The 15940-nt window shown below is 47.8% G+C and overlaps 1 protein-coding gene across 1 annotated transcript in view; it reads left to right on the top strand.

Moving 5' to 3' along the window:
• Positions 1-11231, top strand: part of Gatb (glutamyl-tRNA amidotransferase subunit B) — a 72391-nt gene extending 61160 nt beyond the window's left edge. The window contains exons 11-13 of the mRNA XM_032898152.1: positions 2422-2500; positions 9302-9436; positions 10734-11231. Of these exons, the coding sequence (XP_032754043.1) occupies positions 2422-2500; positions 9302-9436; positions 10734-10862 (343 nt within the window). The 3' untranslated portion in view covers positions 10863-11231. The remainder of the gene's footprint in view (positions 1-2421; positions 2501-9301; positions 9437-10733) is intronic.
• The last annotated feature ends 4709 nt before the right edge of the window (positions 11232-15940 follow it).

Below are 15940 nucleotides of genomic sequence, written 5' to 3'. Positions count from 1 at the left end.
GTAGGCTGTGCCGCTGCCACCACCGAGCCCGCATTCTGATGGTTTATTTGTTTAACTGATGAGGGGTGTCTCTCAGGATCAGTGTGACAGGTACTGATCTTTGTCATGGGCTCACAAGTTTAGCCCTGGCATAGCTGCAATTTGCAGTCAGCCTTCCATATCTGGGACTCAACCAACTGCAGATTGAAAATATCTTTGAAAAATTGCATCAGTAACAAACTTGTGCAGACTCTTTTTAATCAGTATTTCCTAAACAACACAATGTAACAAGTGTTTACATATCATCCATACATATTAGGTGCGCAATCAGAAAATTATTTCAAGCATAGCGAGGGTGTGCATAGGTTCTAGATGAAGATCGTGTAGCTGTATACCAAGGACACGAGTATCCGCAGACTTTAGTATCTGTGGAATAGTGTGTTCTGGCTACCAGACCCTCAGGCACCAAAGAGGTGCCAGCCATGTGTGTAGTGTCCAGGTGTCTAAGTTTGTGAGAAGTCCTGAGACACAGGAACTATTGGCCTGTTGTGTAGCATGCATTGTGAGGACAAAAATGTGACTCAGAAATCTCATGTACCATTAGATCAGTTGAGAAATCTGTCTGAAGAAATTTATAACCAAACTAATCAGTTATGGTCATGTGGTGATTTCTATAAGGCAAAGTACATTCTTAGATGATCTTATATTCTTTCTCTGTCCCTCTCTACCCCTTATAGCATCATAGTATGAATTTTTGTGCATGCATCAAATTCAGTATTGTGACCCTTGGTGACTGAGGCATGAATGTGTAGCCTAAGAAATAAGATTAATACTTTTATACAAGAGTCCTTGCGAGCTAGCTTATTACCCTTTGACTCATTTGAAGCATATCAAGAAGGTATCAGGAACAAGAAGGCAGGGGAAGTCACTAAATACAGGCTCTGTAGTACCTTAGCTCTAATTTCCAGCCTTGAGAACTGTGAGGAACAATGTTTCTATGTATAAACCACTCACCTATGGTATTATGTTGCAGCAGTTCAAATGGCCCAGGACACTCACTGACTTATGAATAGTGCCCTCTCTCATGCAAACTCAGTGCTTATAATGAGTTCTCTACGTGGTCTACACCACAACATAAATGGTGATTGTGGTTTATGGATTATAGACCATCCAAGCACCCTACATTGTGGAAACCAACTCATCTTGCTGACCGTGAAGATGGGAGGTTAGAGAAGACTATTGTTTGCTTTGCTACCTTCTGCCTCTCTGCCTTTTAGACTTTAATCAGGATAGTTAATAAACCTTCCAAGTACAAATTTAGTAACCCAAGATAATCTCCAAACCTAATTTCCACCTGGAATTACCTTTTATCCATGTTTTAGAATAAATAGTAGTTTAAGGGTGATAGCCTTCTTTAGACTGAACGAACCCTAATAGGGAGCTTGAGTTAGAGCGTGGTGAGCTTGAACATTATTGGTTTAGAGGTCATAGAAATTGACTATAGCTTCCTGCTTATTACCTAAAAGTCTCTAAACAGCTGAATAGTGATTGATAAGAACCAAGAATTCTACAGAAGGTCTCAAGCTGTATGAAGTCCTTTTACACTGACACACTTCTGCACTATTTATAAAGAGTTTCTATTTTAACTGACCCCCAGTGACTTCAGATAGCTGAGTCATTATCCTAGTTACTGTGTGGTTAAAAGTAGCTAGACCATGTATTTGTCAAGATGTGCTTGCTTTATGACTCTCTTCTCAGCAGCCTGACCGCACGCCCTCTTCTTTGAGTGTGAGTAGTGGGTCTGCAGTGGTACCCCCCACTCTGTGTCATATTATCGTGCAGAGTCACATTATAATATAAGTGGAGATACTGTGAGTCTCTAGGCCCACCCTTGCTCAGAAAGCCATTCTGAGTCTGCAAATGTACAAGGACAATGCACACAGAAGGCCTACAAGGGACAGCTGAGTGTCTGGTGGACTTGTATTCCCTTATGGAGAATCACGTCAGTGAAAAGGAGTTTGTTTGCATGAAAACATTCAGGAAAGTGTTGTTGGCTGTTTTATTTGAAGTAATTTTTAGGCTGATCTTTTAGTCAAAAATATTTAATTACTGGATTTTATTTTCCCCTTTTTCTTTGTGGTTCATGAATTTTGCAGTCACCTTTCTTTGCACTAATTTCGCTGAGCAGTTGTTCATTGCTGTAACTACTGCCAAGCAGCTGTTATTGTTGGGTGGTAAGACAACGGATTTTAAAAATCACACCAGTACAAAAATTCATCCTAAAATAAAAAAAAAAATAATAAAGTCCCATTAGCCTATTATTTTCCTCCTTGGGTTTGGTTGATTATTTGAGCATACAGGAGTGAGAGTTGGGATTCTGGCAGCCACCTTGATGATGTAAGATGTTGACTTTCTTTTCTTTTCTTTTCTGGGGGCCGCCAGTCCTGTCACACCCTCTGCACTTGCCGAGCTCCTCGACCTGCTGGACAGTAAAGCAATTTCTTCCTCAGCAGCTAAGCAGGTATGTGCACATCCCAGGGCTCCTGTTGCTCCTCAGACAGTGAGCTGTGCTGTAACACTGTGGCCTCACTCAGTGCATTTCATGCTGAAGTGGTGAGTGCCTATGAGTTTGGATGCTGCAGGATTTCATTTGGCCAAGGTAGAAAGCCAGTCATTGCTACACAGGGAATCAGCATGGGGGTTTGCTTCTGGTTTTAGTTCATTGAGAGAACTATTATCTGGCTTTGCCCTGCATATCTACCCTAAATGTTGCTGGCCATGTAGCTTCCCTCATGCCATGGCCAGGCAGCTACAGTCCTCCTGCTCCTCTCCTCTCTTCACAGCCAGCTCCCAGGCCACCTCTATTTCTGTCACAGACCTGTCTGTCCTTAAATAGCTGATCTCTTCTGAGGTCAGCCCTGTGTGCATCGGAGAGGATATACCTTCCATGCACATCTAGGTGTGGGGATATAGGGAAAGGGGCATCATATAAAGTGGTTGCTACCTCTCTAACCACCCCCACTAACAAGGCTGGGAGGGTGAGAGAGCCCTAGAATTCAGAAACTACAGATGAGTGCCCGGGAAGATAAAGGAAAGCTAGCGGCCGCCTCATCTTAACTTCAGAGACTGCACAGCTGTCAGCGCTTCAGCCAGAAACCTAATGTTATTTTAATGGTGCCTTTTGCATTTAATATTTATACACTCCGACAGCAGTGGCAGGTTACAAAGTGAAGCTTTGGGGAAGCGGTGCTTTTGGTTAATTATGAGACACACTGAGCACACTCCAAGCTCTCTACTGTGAAGCTGGAGCAGGGCCTGGAGACGTCCTGTGAGCTGCCTCGTGTGAGGCTGTCAGCTACGGGATCCAGCACTTAGGACGGGCTTGGGCTGCATGGGTGTCAGAGGATTACAAATGTTTATGACAGTGCTCGGCAGTTGTGGAAAGAGTAGATGGCTCGAGGGCAGAAGAACGATATATACATGTAAGAGCAGATGAATCGTGGCATTTGAAATGAAAGAAGCAAGCCTTCCCCTGTCCTTCCTGCCCCACAAAAAAACCCAACCTGACTGCACCAAACAAGATCGTTCTAGAGGAGGGAAACAGAATGGCTGGAAGAGGCTGACGGCCGGGCTTCAGCTGCACAGAGACACGTTTGATTTTAACAACACCAGCACGTCTAAAGGGGCAGGGTGAATCTTGGCTTCTGTGAAAATGAAAACCTAATCTGCAAAGTGTTTAGTGAGTGCTGCCGGGGCAATCTCCCTTAAGTAACGGCCTCCAGGACTGTGTCTTGTGTCTCCTATGCTTAGCTCTCTGTTTGTAAGAAAATCGTTGCTTTTTCTGAGCAGAAATAATGAACATTGTATTTATTGATTACTAAGCATTTGATAGCCATTCCTGGTGATACAAACCTGTCATGCCAGAACTCAGCTCAGATTAAGGCAGAGAGATCCAGAGTTCCAAGACAGCCTGACCAGATAGTTCATAACGGTCTGGGCTAAGAAGACCCTGCTCGCAGCCGACAGACAGTCAGAAACCTTCAGTAATACATTAAATATAGGCCCTCAAATACTACCCTGGCAATCATTGTCATTGCCATTGGACAGACATCATTCCTGGACTCGTATATATGTTCAAGGGATGAGAGAGGGAGGGAGGTGGGGCCAGAGGCAGCCAGACATAAACTCCGAGAGATGGAGACTTGGACAGGAAGGGGCAGCACTGTGGCTTGTCATTATAGGTACAGTTTGTTGGCTTTTTACTTACTACCAAGTAGTTCCAATATGTTAATAGACCATTTTTCAAAATAATCTCTAACCATTCGTGTCTGTGGTATCAGTGGAAATGTCCCCTTTCTCATGGTTGTTTGCTCTGTGTTTGTTTTCTGAGGTGGCTTTTCTGTGTAGCTCAGGATGTCAACAGACTGGTGACCCTGCTGTCTCAGCCCTAGGGTGCTGGGATTTACGGCTGTATGCCACCCACATGGCTTTTTGGTTTTCATATTTTCTTCTATAATTGAGTGTCATAACATTGGGTACATACTGATTTATACATTTTTTGATGAAATGATCCCTTAATGGTTATGTTATGACCATTTTTATCCTGTCTTAGGATTTGTGTTTAATTTATTTGAGTGAAAAGCCATTTTCCATCCTTTCAGTTTCGGTATCTGCATGATCTTCATATGTAAAGTGATTTCTTGTAGTTGGCATTTTGTTGGATCTTCTGTTTGTTTAATTTATTCAGCCAGTCTGTATTGTTTGTTTGTTTTTCATGGCAGGGTCTCTCTGTGTATCCCCTAGGCTGTCCTGGATCTCAGGCTGTAAATCTGACTGTCCTCAAACTCACAGAGATCCGCCTGCCTCTGCGTCCTGAGTGGTAGGATTAACGACACGTGCCACCCCCTGGCCTAGCCTGTGTAATTTGACTGGAGAATTTGGCTCACTTGTATTTAGTGTTACTGAGTGTATGGACTATTACACAGTATAGATTTGTGCCTTCCATTCTGTTTACTTCCTTTTAGATGAATTGAATATTCTTTAGTTTTCCTTTTCTTTATCTTGACGTTTGTTTGTTGTATTGATAATGTTTGATTCTTAGCTATTTCCCGTCTTTTCTAGCCACTCTGCTAATGATAACATATGATGGCGCCTGGCTTTCACTTCTGGACACACAATTTCCTCAAGCGTCTCTCATAGGGTTGGTTGGTTTTCATTTGTCCTGCAGGGTCTTTATTTGTCCTTCACGTTGAAGGAACAGCTGTGCTAAGAATAATAGTCTTATTCAGATTTTTCTTTTTAAGGACTTGGCATTTTCTAGACCTGGCCTCTAAGGTTTCCAGTAAAAAAAAAAATCTGCCATAATTCTAACCAGGCTGCTTTTAAGTCGGTACTTTCTTGGTTCTGAACGCTTGACAGCTTAACCATAACACTGTGGTGGAGATGCTTTCTGGTCATGTCTGCTTAGGACTGTGGCCTCCTGTACATGGTTCTTTGTGGCCTTCTCGGTGTGCTTCCAGATCTGCCAGCCACACAGACTGCTTATGTTTTCAGGGATTACTTGATATTGGGTAACCAGGCAGGGGCTCATTCCTGCAGACAGCTAACCCCCTCTCCACAGTCTTCATCTGCCTGTGGCTTCTGTCCAGGGTGGGCACCTGTGCCATGGCCACCTTCCATAATAGCATGTCTTGGTGTCGTAACTGTTAAGGTCCTGTTTATGTTAACTCCATCCTGTTGGAGTTTATAGGTGAGTTTCCCTGTCATTTCTAGGAGATCTAGTTTCACAACTTGTTTATCTGCAGTGTTCCCTGGGCCCTGCGTGTTCCCTGGGCCTTGTGTCAGTAGGAGCTGAACATCTCCAACTCAGATGTACTTTAATCTTGATTGGCTGTGGTTTTCTGGAATGGTTTCCGTCTGCTCCAAAGAGGAGCTTCTTTGATGAGGGTTGAAAGCTACCCTTATCTGTAGGAATATGTATTTAGAATGGATTAGTTAAGTGCTAGCAGTGGGCTCTCCTCTGTGATTTCTCACTGTGTACACCATTCTATCCTCAAACTTACAGAGATGCTCTTGTCTCTGCTTTCTGAGTGTTAGCTTTATAGGCATCACTGCCACACATGATTACTATAACAGTCGTGAGGTCGTATCCCACTGCATAGAGATGGGCTTCTCTAATGCTAACTAGCTTAAATGTCTTTTTGCATCCTGTTTTTATAATTTTTAAATAAAAAGAAACGTGTTGTAATTAATTTTAATACATTAACAGAGGAGTCCCACAATACCTTAGGTTTTAGAAAGTGTATGCCAAAAAAAACCAAAACAAAACAAAACAAAAAAACTCCTATTGATTATTGGCATTGCCTCTGATGGTGCTGGAAGAGAGGACTCGTATGATTAGATGGCCAGGAGGTGAGGGAGGAAGCTGACTGCTGATAAAAGATGTGTTCAGAGCTTCATCCTGTCTGAGAATGTACTGAATCCTCTGTGTTATACTTTGTTATTAGTCCCTCTCCCTACTTGCCTCTTGCCGACACTGTTGCCAATTAGTTCTGTCCTTTTCCATGTCACTGCCTCCTCCTCCTGGGTGTCCCAACAGGGCCTTTGAGGCTTATGGCCTTAGTCCTGCAGCACCCTGGGGCTGGGCGGTAAGAGGTGTCAGCCATGAAGCGGTCCTATTTTTCAGAAATAGAAACCTGAAGATTATGTGCCATGATGTACGACCTCCTGGCCACTGTAGACAAAAGCACCCTGTGGTCCCCTATGGAACCAGGTCTGCATATTGAAGTGGCAGGTAGCAGTCCTGTCACCTCTCCTTGTAAGGACAGGGCCAACTGGGACACATCAGACTCCAGAGAGCCATCAGCTGCCCAGCTAACATGCATTTAGTCCTGGGTGACCCAGGTTACATCCCAGGGGCTAGCCAAGCTACAGCACAGGGAAGGGTGCCGGGTTCGTTGCAACTTCTTTATGAACGTCTAGGTGGAAGTGGGTGGTCCCCTGTCTCCTGAGCATTGTGCCCTTAAGTCTTCTAGTGGGACCAGGGAGGGGCTCAGGTTCTGTAAAAATGAAAGCCACATTTAACACAGTGCTGGTGCCATTTACCAACTTCCTCTGTGTGCTCTGGAGTAAGTCTTAGATAAACACCAGACTCTGGAAATGTAAGGATGTCACAAGGTACCATGCACTGATCCTATGTCACATGACTCAAGTCTCTCCTGGTGCTTCCCTTCTCTGCACACCTCATCCTGCCCTGCCCCATCAGGGCCTGATGGGTCTGTCTTCCTACAGGAACAGCCTCTTGTAATCTTGCCTTGACCAAGAGGGGTGTCCCTTCTCTTTAGGGGCATGGCTCCTTCCGACATTTCCCTTGAACAGGCTATGTTGTTCTTTCCTGACTCAGAAGCCCTGGGTGAGTAACAGCAGGTTGGGGCCTGCGTGTTTCTTGTTCAGTTGGGCAGCAGTTGAGCGCAGATTCAGTTCCCAGGGACAGGCTATCACTGCCCCCGCTGTGGCTCCTGGCCTGTGTCTGTCACTCTGCTCCACATCACTGAGTGATTGACTGCGGTCAGCCCTTCTCCGGAGCAGCAGCCTCCATTTGAAGTGCCTGTGCTAGAGAGCCCTACTTTCCACACAGGTGGTGGCCCCAGCACCCTCCAGCATTTGACCCTTAGGCCCCAGTCGAGGAAGGCCTCCTTTGTCAGCATGTTTAGAAGTGTTCCCTGGCCCAGGAGGGTGCCCCTCTGTTTGCAAAACAGCTCTGCCTCCTTGCCTGGGAGGAGCTGCCTGCAAGGTATCTGGGACAAATCCTGTAGGTGACTATCCGTAGGCTGTTCTGAGTCAACGTGAGGATGTCTTCTCTTCTGATTGTGTATGTCTGAACTAGAAACTTTTAAGGGGTTTGTGCAGATGCCCCTGAAGGATGGGGTTGACTTCACCAGGTTATGATAAGTAGAGCTGATGAACATGAAGATACTTTATTAATATAAGCAAGTGCTTCTGTAGTAGGAAGGGCTGGTCACACACACCTCTGTTGTCCTCTGCCTTAGTTTTTGAGGCATGAACCCCTCTGAATCTGCAGCTTTCTAGTCTGACTAGACTACCTGGCCAGCAGCCTGAAGGGATCCTCTTGTCCCCAGCTGCCCAGTAATGGGACTAACTCAGGTCTCCCTACCTGCAGAGCAAGCTCTGTACCCCTGTAGTCTTAGCTAAGCCAAATGCTCCTCCGAGGTGCCAGTGAGCAGCTCCACCCAGATAACCCACACTGAGCCTCTGGGCTCTGTTCCCTGAACGTCTTATAAATGTCGGAAAGCCTGTGGTTCACGTCTCTTCTGTTTCTCCTGGGCCACCAGGACCAGATGGAGGTGCTAGAGAGGTGCCCACAAAGCACCAACAGTGGGACTCTGCTTAGAGGCACCCTGGGCTGTGGTGCAGGGGGGAGTCCGACCAGCTGGACAGAGGCGCGTGCCCCTTAGGTCATGATGCATGTTCCTGGCTTGTTTTCTGTTCTCACGTGGGTCGGACACCCAGAGCACCTCCTCTTCACTTTAACACGTGTTTCGGTTACTGAAGAGCAGTCTTTCCTGGAAGGAGGGGCTGCACAGTGACACGATGGAAACAGGAGTGCCCCCGTGTCATGGCTGCAGACTGAGGGGGGAAACCAACCCCAGTAGCAAATGCCGTCCACGGCTGGCCTTTTCCCTGAACTCCTTTGGAGACCTGTTATTATTATTTAAGAGAAAAGTAAGTAGACCATTGACAGATCATTATTTTAGTCAGATTGGGCTCAGCTCTCCCACTAGGACAGGAGGAAGTGAGGCCAGAGCTGAGCTGTGATTCGGTTTGGGTTGTTTTCTATTTTATGTCTTCATTATGGGGTTACTTTCCCACCGCCCTCAGCCCTGCCTCCTAGCAGGCCGCCCTGGACTGCGCATGCAGTGGCTCCCTCCTGCTGCTTGTGTGGCCTGGCCTTTATAAAATGTCACCTCCATTAATTTGTTCAGTGGACTCAAGCTAGATTCATCACCAGCACTCTATGAGGAGGACAGGTTGCCTGGCTTGAGTCAGCAAGTGAGGACACACCCGGCTGACCTGAGTCCCCGTCTTCTCCATGAGGCGCCAGCTCACCCCAGGAGATGGGATTTGCTGAAGGGAGGTGCTCCCAGCCCTCTGGGAGGTCATGGGAGAGATGGTGGCTTCTCCCTGGAAGGCCATGCATCTGGGTGCTGATTGGATCTGCAGCCCCTTCCCTGCCCTCCACATCACACAGAGGCACAGGAGGCGGCAGAGGCATTGGTCTTCACCCTGGTCTCCCTCTCTGCAGGTGTTTGAGGAGCTGTGGAGGGGACAGGGGAAGACAGCAGCACAGATCGTGTCAGAGCAGCAGCTGGAGCTCATACAGGACGAGGAGGCCCTGGAAGAGCTCTGCCAGGCTACCATAGAGGGACACCCCCAAGTGGTGAGTATCTGCAGTGGGAGCCGCTTCTTTGTGTGCAACAAGAGTGAGGGTCTGCGTGACACCTGCCCTCAGTCTGGGCTGCAGCCACAGACCCTTCCTCAGGAGGGCTGGCCCAGCCCTGTCAACCCCTCCTTGTGTGTCAGTGGTTGAACGTCCAGGACATTAACCAGGACATGAAAGCACGGCTGCATGTTCCTGTGAGGAGCCAGTGTTTGCTCTCTCTGGAGTCAGTGAAAGGGCTGTGCTCAGGTATCCAAGCCCAAGTTTAACTTAGGGTCTGCGCTCTCTCCCAGAGTTGTCATTTACATTCTTTGTGGCCACCTCTCCTTCAGCTGTGAGGAAGGAAAGGACTGGAAATGCTTCAGTTTTATGGCCTTTGAGAGGAGAGAAAATGATCTGTAAATTGCAGGGAAAATCCTTTGACAGAAACATGGCTGAAAACCAAGTCATTTTGTGTTCTTAGCATAGCACAAGATAGAGCAGCCACGCCGAGTTACAGGGCTCCCTTCCTCCCCACCCACCCCAGGTTAATCATAGTGGCCAGAGAGAGATTTTTCAGTGGGGAAAAATTGCTAGTGTCTCTCTGAGAACAGTGCACACCCACCCACGAGTGTGCGGGGACGCTGAGGCTCTGTGAGGAGCCCTCGCTAAGGAGAAGGAGCGCACAGCACCCCAGCAGTCTTCCTGTCCCCTCTGCCCTGGCTGATAAGAACGCACTTAGTGTCAGAGCCGTCCTGCGGCACTCAAGCACACCAACTGCCACTCAGCGCCCTTGCAGAGAGAGGCCACACCGGGTGATTTGATGGTGCTGAGCCCCTCCCGCCTTTGCCACCCCCTACCTGCTCAGCTCTCACTGAGTGAGCCGCCATCCTAAAGGGTTTGTTTTCTAAGGAGCAGTTCTAGTTGGCAGGGAGCAAGGGTGTCTGCCAAACGGCACTAGAGAGTTGGAGAGGGGACTCGGTGGGGTGTTTAGAGTCACAGAGATGATCCCTTGTGACTGCTTCTCTGTGGCCCCAGAGGAGAGCGTTCTGGTTCCCAAATACCAGTGTTGCCGGGTGTCAGTGTCACCGGGGACCCATCCCTGTGCCCTTGCTCATTTCAGTCAGAAGGCAGGGAAGCCAAATCCCCTTTGACAGGAACCTAGAAACCTCTCCGGAGCTAATCCCTTCCTCTCCCCTCAGTTTACAGCTTTCGTGAAGGGAAGAAAGAAGCCGAAGTTAATTTGCAGTCAGTGGAAACCATGAGCATTCTTCGTAGGAGCCTCTCCATTTTCACCTCATACTTTGTGTCGTTACAGGTGATGGATGTGAAGAAAAGGAACCCCAAAGCCATAAATAAGCTGGTTGGGTTGGTCCGGAAAGCAAGCCTAAGCCGAGCAGACCCGGCTCTGATAAAGGAGATACTGGAGAAGAAGCTGTCACTGTGAGGCCTGTGAGGGCTGCCGTCCACGTGCTGTACAGATTGTATCTCTTAGTCCCTAGCCAAGCTCCATCTCCTAGGAGACTAGGAGATAACAACACTTTACACATGCGTGTGTCCTCTGAGACCCCACGACCTGAGAGGCAGCCGTCATGGAAGACCAGCAGCCAGAGCATCAGCCTCACTCTCTGGAAATGGTCCATGATGGTGGCAGCAGTGACTAAAGAAATCGTCATTCTAAACCTCAGATGCCATGGATGCTTCCTAGAGCCCAGCAGTGGTCCCCAGCTGTACTGGCTGGGTTTGTGTGTCACCTTGACACAAGCTGGAATCATCACAGAGAAAGGAGCCTCCCGGGAGGAAATGCCTCCATGAGACCCAGATGTAAGGCATTTTCTCAAGTAGTGATCAAGGGGGGAGGGCCCAGCCCATTGTGGGTGGTGCCATCCCTGGGCTGGTGGCCCTGGGTTCTATAAGAGAGCAAGCTGAGCAAGCCAGGGGAAGCAAGCCAGTAAGAAACATCCCTCCATGGCCTCTGCATCAGCTCCTGCTTCCTGTCCTGCTTGAGTTCCAGTCCTGACTTCCTTTGGTGATGAACAGCAGCATGGAAGTGTAAGCTGAATAAACCCTTTCCTCCCCAACTTGCTTCTTGGTCCTGATGTGTGTGCAGAAATAGGAACCCTCACCAAGATCCATCCTAAAGGGAAACCGTGACTAAGACCCATCCTAAGGGCCAACAGACGAGAGACATGGCAGCATGGACATGGCAAAGAGAAACAAAGGAAATGGGCAAGGAGAGGGCAGGAGGGTGCTGGCGCTCACCTGCACGTGTAGGCACTACTGCCTGCTCGGCTCCCAGTGAATCAAGGTGACACTTAAGTTCTCAGATAAATTTAATGAATAAAATATATACCAAAATAGCACATAAAAATTAACTTCCACTTAAGTATTGTATAGTTTACACCCCTCCCACTCACAAAACCTAGACCAAAAAAAAAAAAAAAAAGAAAGAAAGAAAGAAAAGGAAAAGAAAAACTGAAGCATTAAGTTGTTTACCTGGGAAGAATAAGATTATAGTCTAATAAATCAGAATGCTGACCTTTAACTGTCTTGTGGAGCTGACAATGGCGATGAAGGCCATCCATCCTTAGTCCTGGGATGGCATGGTGCCCTTGTTCCTTCATGTCTGGTACCTCACGCCAACCACACTCCTAATGGACAGTTTTGAAAATGTTTTTAGAAGTGTTTGTCAGACCGACAGTGAGGGGGACTCCTGGAGGTTCTCCTCTTAGAGCAGATTCTCAGGCCCGGTGAGAAGGTTGCTGGGCGCCATGATTCCGGGGCAACTGAGGAACGGGGGAAAGTGGACACACCCATCGCCAGACAGTGGCTCCCAGCATTGCTAAGTCGAAGTGAAGGAAAGCAACCCAAAGCTGAGGCGGAGTGGACATCAGTTCTGTGGTCTGTTTCGGACAAGCAGAAGGAGGTAACCTAGAATGTTACCTCCCTCAGGAAGCCACGGAGCACAGGGGTTGCCCTGAGGAAACTGGCTGTGTGTTTATAAAACTCTCTAAAAGATGCCCAGAGCATGTCTGCTGGTACATGGGTGCGGTGAAAGAGGACTTCCACTCTTGCGTGAACATGAATGCGTTCTGGTTGGTTTGTGCCGGTTAGGGAAAGTCTCATTAGGATGTATGAGTTGGCACCAGAGCTGAAGCCACTACCATCTGTCAATTGGATCTACACACCTGTAGCCGGATAGGGGACTTGGAAGCCATGGCTGGTAGCAAAAAGTGCTACAAACTGTTGCTTTCTCAGTCCCCCAGAACCAGTTCTACCTGCTCAGGACCAAACCATGTACACTGATGCTTCCTTTGTGGCTGGTTGAGAGCCCTTGTGAAAGCTAACATGGAATATAAATTAATTGAGCTCAAGGAACAAAGAAGGACTGCCAATTACCAAGATTTTACATTCTGGGTCCTCTCTGTCCAAAAAGCTAGCTTTTTGCACCTGCTAGGTTCACGCATGAGTGGAACTTTTGTTCATTTCTCTCAAGGCACAGATAGAGAAACTATCAGTATTCTACCGAACCGAGTTCCACACCACCACCCTTAACATAATTATTGATAATCTGGAAATATACCATGAAAGGTTTGAACCTCTCCAAGTTGGCCATTTCAGTATTTATAGCCTATGGCATGGCCTACAATTTATGTTGTATCTTTGAATTAGATTGAATTTAGTTATCATTTCAAGGACTCTAAAGAGGAAGGAAGGAAATAACTCCACCTAGAAGGCCATGCAATTTACCCATTACCGGGAGTGTGGCTGTGGCCACTGCTGCTTTGGCAGGTTCTAGACAGTCCTGGGAAGGACTTTGTAACAGAGCTGTCCTGTGGGCAGTGAGGTACAAGGCACGAGCTTTAAGTCCCCTTTTACTTAAAAGACTTTACCCTTTTACATGGCACCCAGACCATGGCTAGGAAGAAGTCTAACCAGGATGATCAGCACCAGATCCCTTCTGTAAAATGTCTGCAAGGACAAATGTCTGGCTTCGGGTGGTCCTCGTCCCAGTAAAAAGTCACTTGACAGACTTAGGAGGACAGACTTGTGCAGCCTCAGCTCAGCAAAATTTATAGTCTGGCCTGAGTACTCCTGTCGTTATTCAGGTTCTGAAGCGACACGGCTCATTTAAACTCCACAAAACCTCCCTGAAGTGGACACCGGGTGCACAGGGACAGGATCCTGTGGTCAGGTTTGTGTGGGCAACAGTGACCCGGATTAACTCACACCTTCAAAGCAAGAACCAAGAGCGACTTCTTGTGACCAGTCCTAGCTAAGGGTTCTGAGAGCAAGAATACAGATACCGACCCACTGTGCCTTCCTCTCCCTCTCCCATGGTCTTTGTCCCTAAAGAGCATCACAGAAAATCTCTTGTGAAAGCCCTGTTTATCCAGCTAATGAGCTGCCGAGGTAATCTGTCCTCCGAAACAAGTGCTGGACTAATAAATGCCTGGATGGAGAAGGGATTTGCTGAGGCAGGATGGTCCCAGAAGCCATTCTGAGTCCTCCAAGAGCTTTTTGTGAGGCATTAGGTTTACGATGGTCATCCCAAAAGAAGAAAAATGCAACTCTGTTCTCTTAAAACGCTTCCTCCTTTGACAGACCTAAGGGTGGACTACTCAGTCTTGAGAAGTATAAGCCGAGACCTGATGGGGAATTAGTGTCGTAGGATGCACAGACTGGTGGCTGACTCAGAAAGGGGCTAAGAAAGCTCCCTAATGGTTTAAAGCTGTGGCCTCAGCTGCCAGGGGAGCTGCTGCCTCAGGAAACGCTAACTGCAGAGATGACTTGAGGTTTGCAGCAAACTGTACATTAGGCTGTCCTGGGCCAACGACTTGAAGTGGCGTGCGTAATAATAGCTGTCCTGACAGAGAGCTTCATAAAGGGGAGCCTGGCTGCCAGTCTGCAAACACGCAGCTGCTGATGAGCAGTTCAACTAGACTGCCCTTAAATGAGAATTGCAGACAGTCATATTTAACACCATGTCTGCGACAGGCCCCACCACGCTGGCCAGGCTTCCCCACTGAGAGCAACCCCGGATACGCTGATCCAGAACGGGTAGCCAGAACGGGTAGCCGCATCACAACGTTAGACCTCCCAGTGGAGCTGGAAGCAAACAACTGCTGGCCCTGAGAATCGCCGGCTGCCCAAACCTTCACAGATGCAGTTTCTAGATTGTGTTCACAGGAGGATGCTTTGCTGACACACCCCACCTCAGGACGTCTTAATGGGAAAATAATCAACAGCTACATCTAAGCCAAATTCAAAGCCACCTGCTAAGGACGGCTCATTGCTAGCAAGGACCTGCAAAGCACCGCTGTATGCCCCTGCCACACAGCAAACTCCACTCAGCAGGTAACAGTACTTTCCACAACAATGCTGGACCAAATGGGGGCTGGCTCACAATGGCTCTGCCGGAGAAAGGGTTTAGTAATCAAACCATCTTTGATTAGTTGTCCTTGCAACTGTACTTCCGATCTGGGAGACTGTGTTTCATCCCATGAAATTGTGTCTTGGGCTGAAACTACACTGGATTTTCTTTGTTAAAATTTTTACATTTACCTGGCTACTTTCAGAATCGATTTTAACTATCCCTGTGCCCTCGTGTATTAACCATAAAACACTCAGTCTAGACCTTTAGAGCAGACCCTGAATTATGGATCCAGGTTAATGCTGTGAAATTCCAGGAACCTCCTCCACTCCCTGTTCCTGCCTTGGCCCCTTAGGCTAGACACAGTGGCGCCAATCCAGGACCTGGGCCAGGATCCATATCTCCTGTTACTCCTCAAGCATGACAACTGATAGGACACCTGTCACGGGGCAGAGGACAGAGTCCCTGGAGCACATTTTAAACATATGAAGGAGAAACAGTTCCTTTAGCTGCTCCCCTCTCACTACCTGAAGCTACTGTCTTCTAATGGAGACTTGTGGGGCACCCATCAGGAAGGCAAGAACGGGCCAATTTCCTGTGCCTCCCATGTGCTGGCTAATTTACCATGGCTGGACAAACTGGTTTTCTAAACACATGTAAAGTCAGCAGTGTTCCATGAACAGGTAAGGGGATTTCTTGTTTAGGCTATGATACATTGTCACTAGGCCAGATCTACTTGGGCACTCACTCCTGGGTTAGCTCTCCAGCCGTCTCAATTTAAAGCTTCTTCAAGATCCTCTGAAGACCTGCAGAGCCTCAGATCTGATTCTTTTCCCCCATTGCTCTCCTGTACCAGGGGCCTGACTGACAAACTAGTGTTCCTGAGGCACCACCTATGGGACTGGCATCAGTCACCCTGGGGCTCAGCACAGAGGCCCACGAAGAACAGAGAGAGCTAGGTATTGCATCCTTCTACTGGGGAGGGCGTGTGTGTGTGTGTGTGTGTGTGTGTGTGTGTCCTCCCTGCTTGGTAGTTATTCTACAGGGCTATGACTAAAGTCTGACCATGCTACTGGGAGCAGGCTGGCAAGCAGCCGGAGACACTAGGGCATCCCAACTGGGGCATCCTCCACCGCTGGATACTTGGCATG

This window comes from Rattus rattus, chromosome 3 (genome assembly GCF_011064425.1).
Source record: "Rattus rattus isolate New Zealand chromosome 3, Rrattus_CSIRO_v1, whole genome shotgun sequence".
Classification (NCBI taxonomy): domain Eukaryota; kingdom Metazoa; phylum Chordata; class Mammalia; order Rodentia; family Muridae; genus Rattus; species Rattus rattus.
Note: the sequence above shows the minus strand (reverse complement) of the source record. Positions and strands in the feature narration are given on the sequence as shown.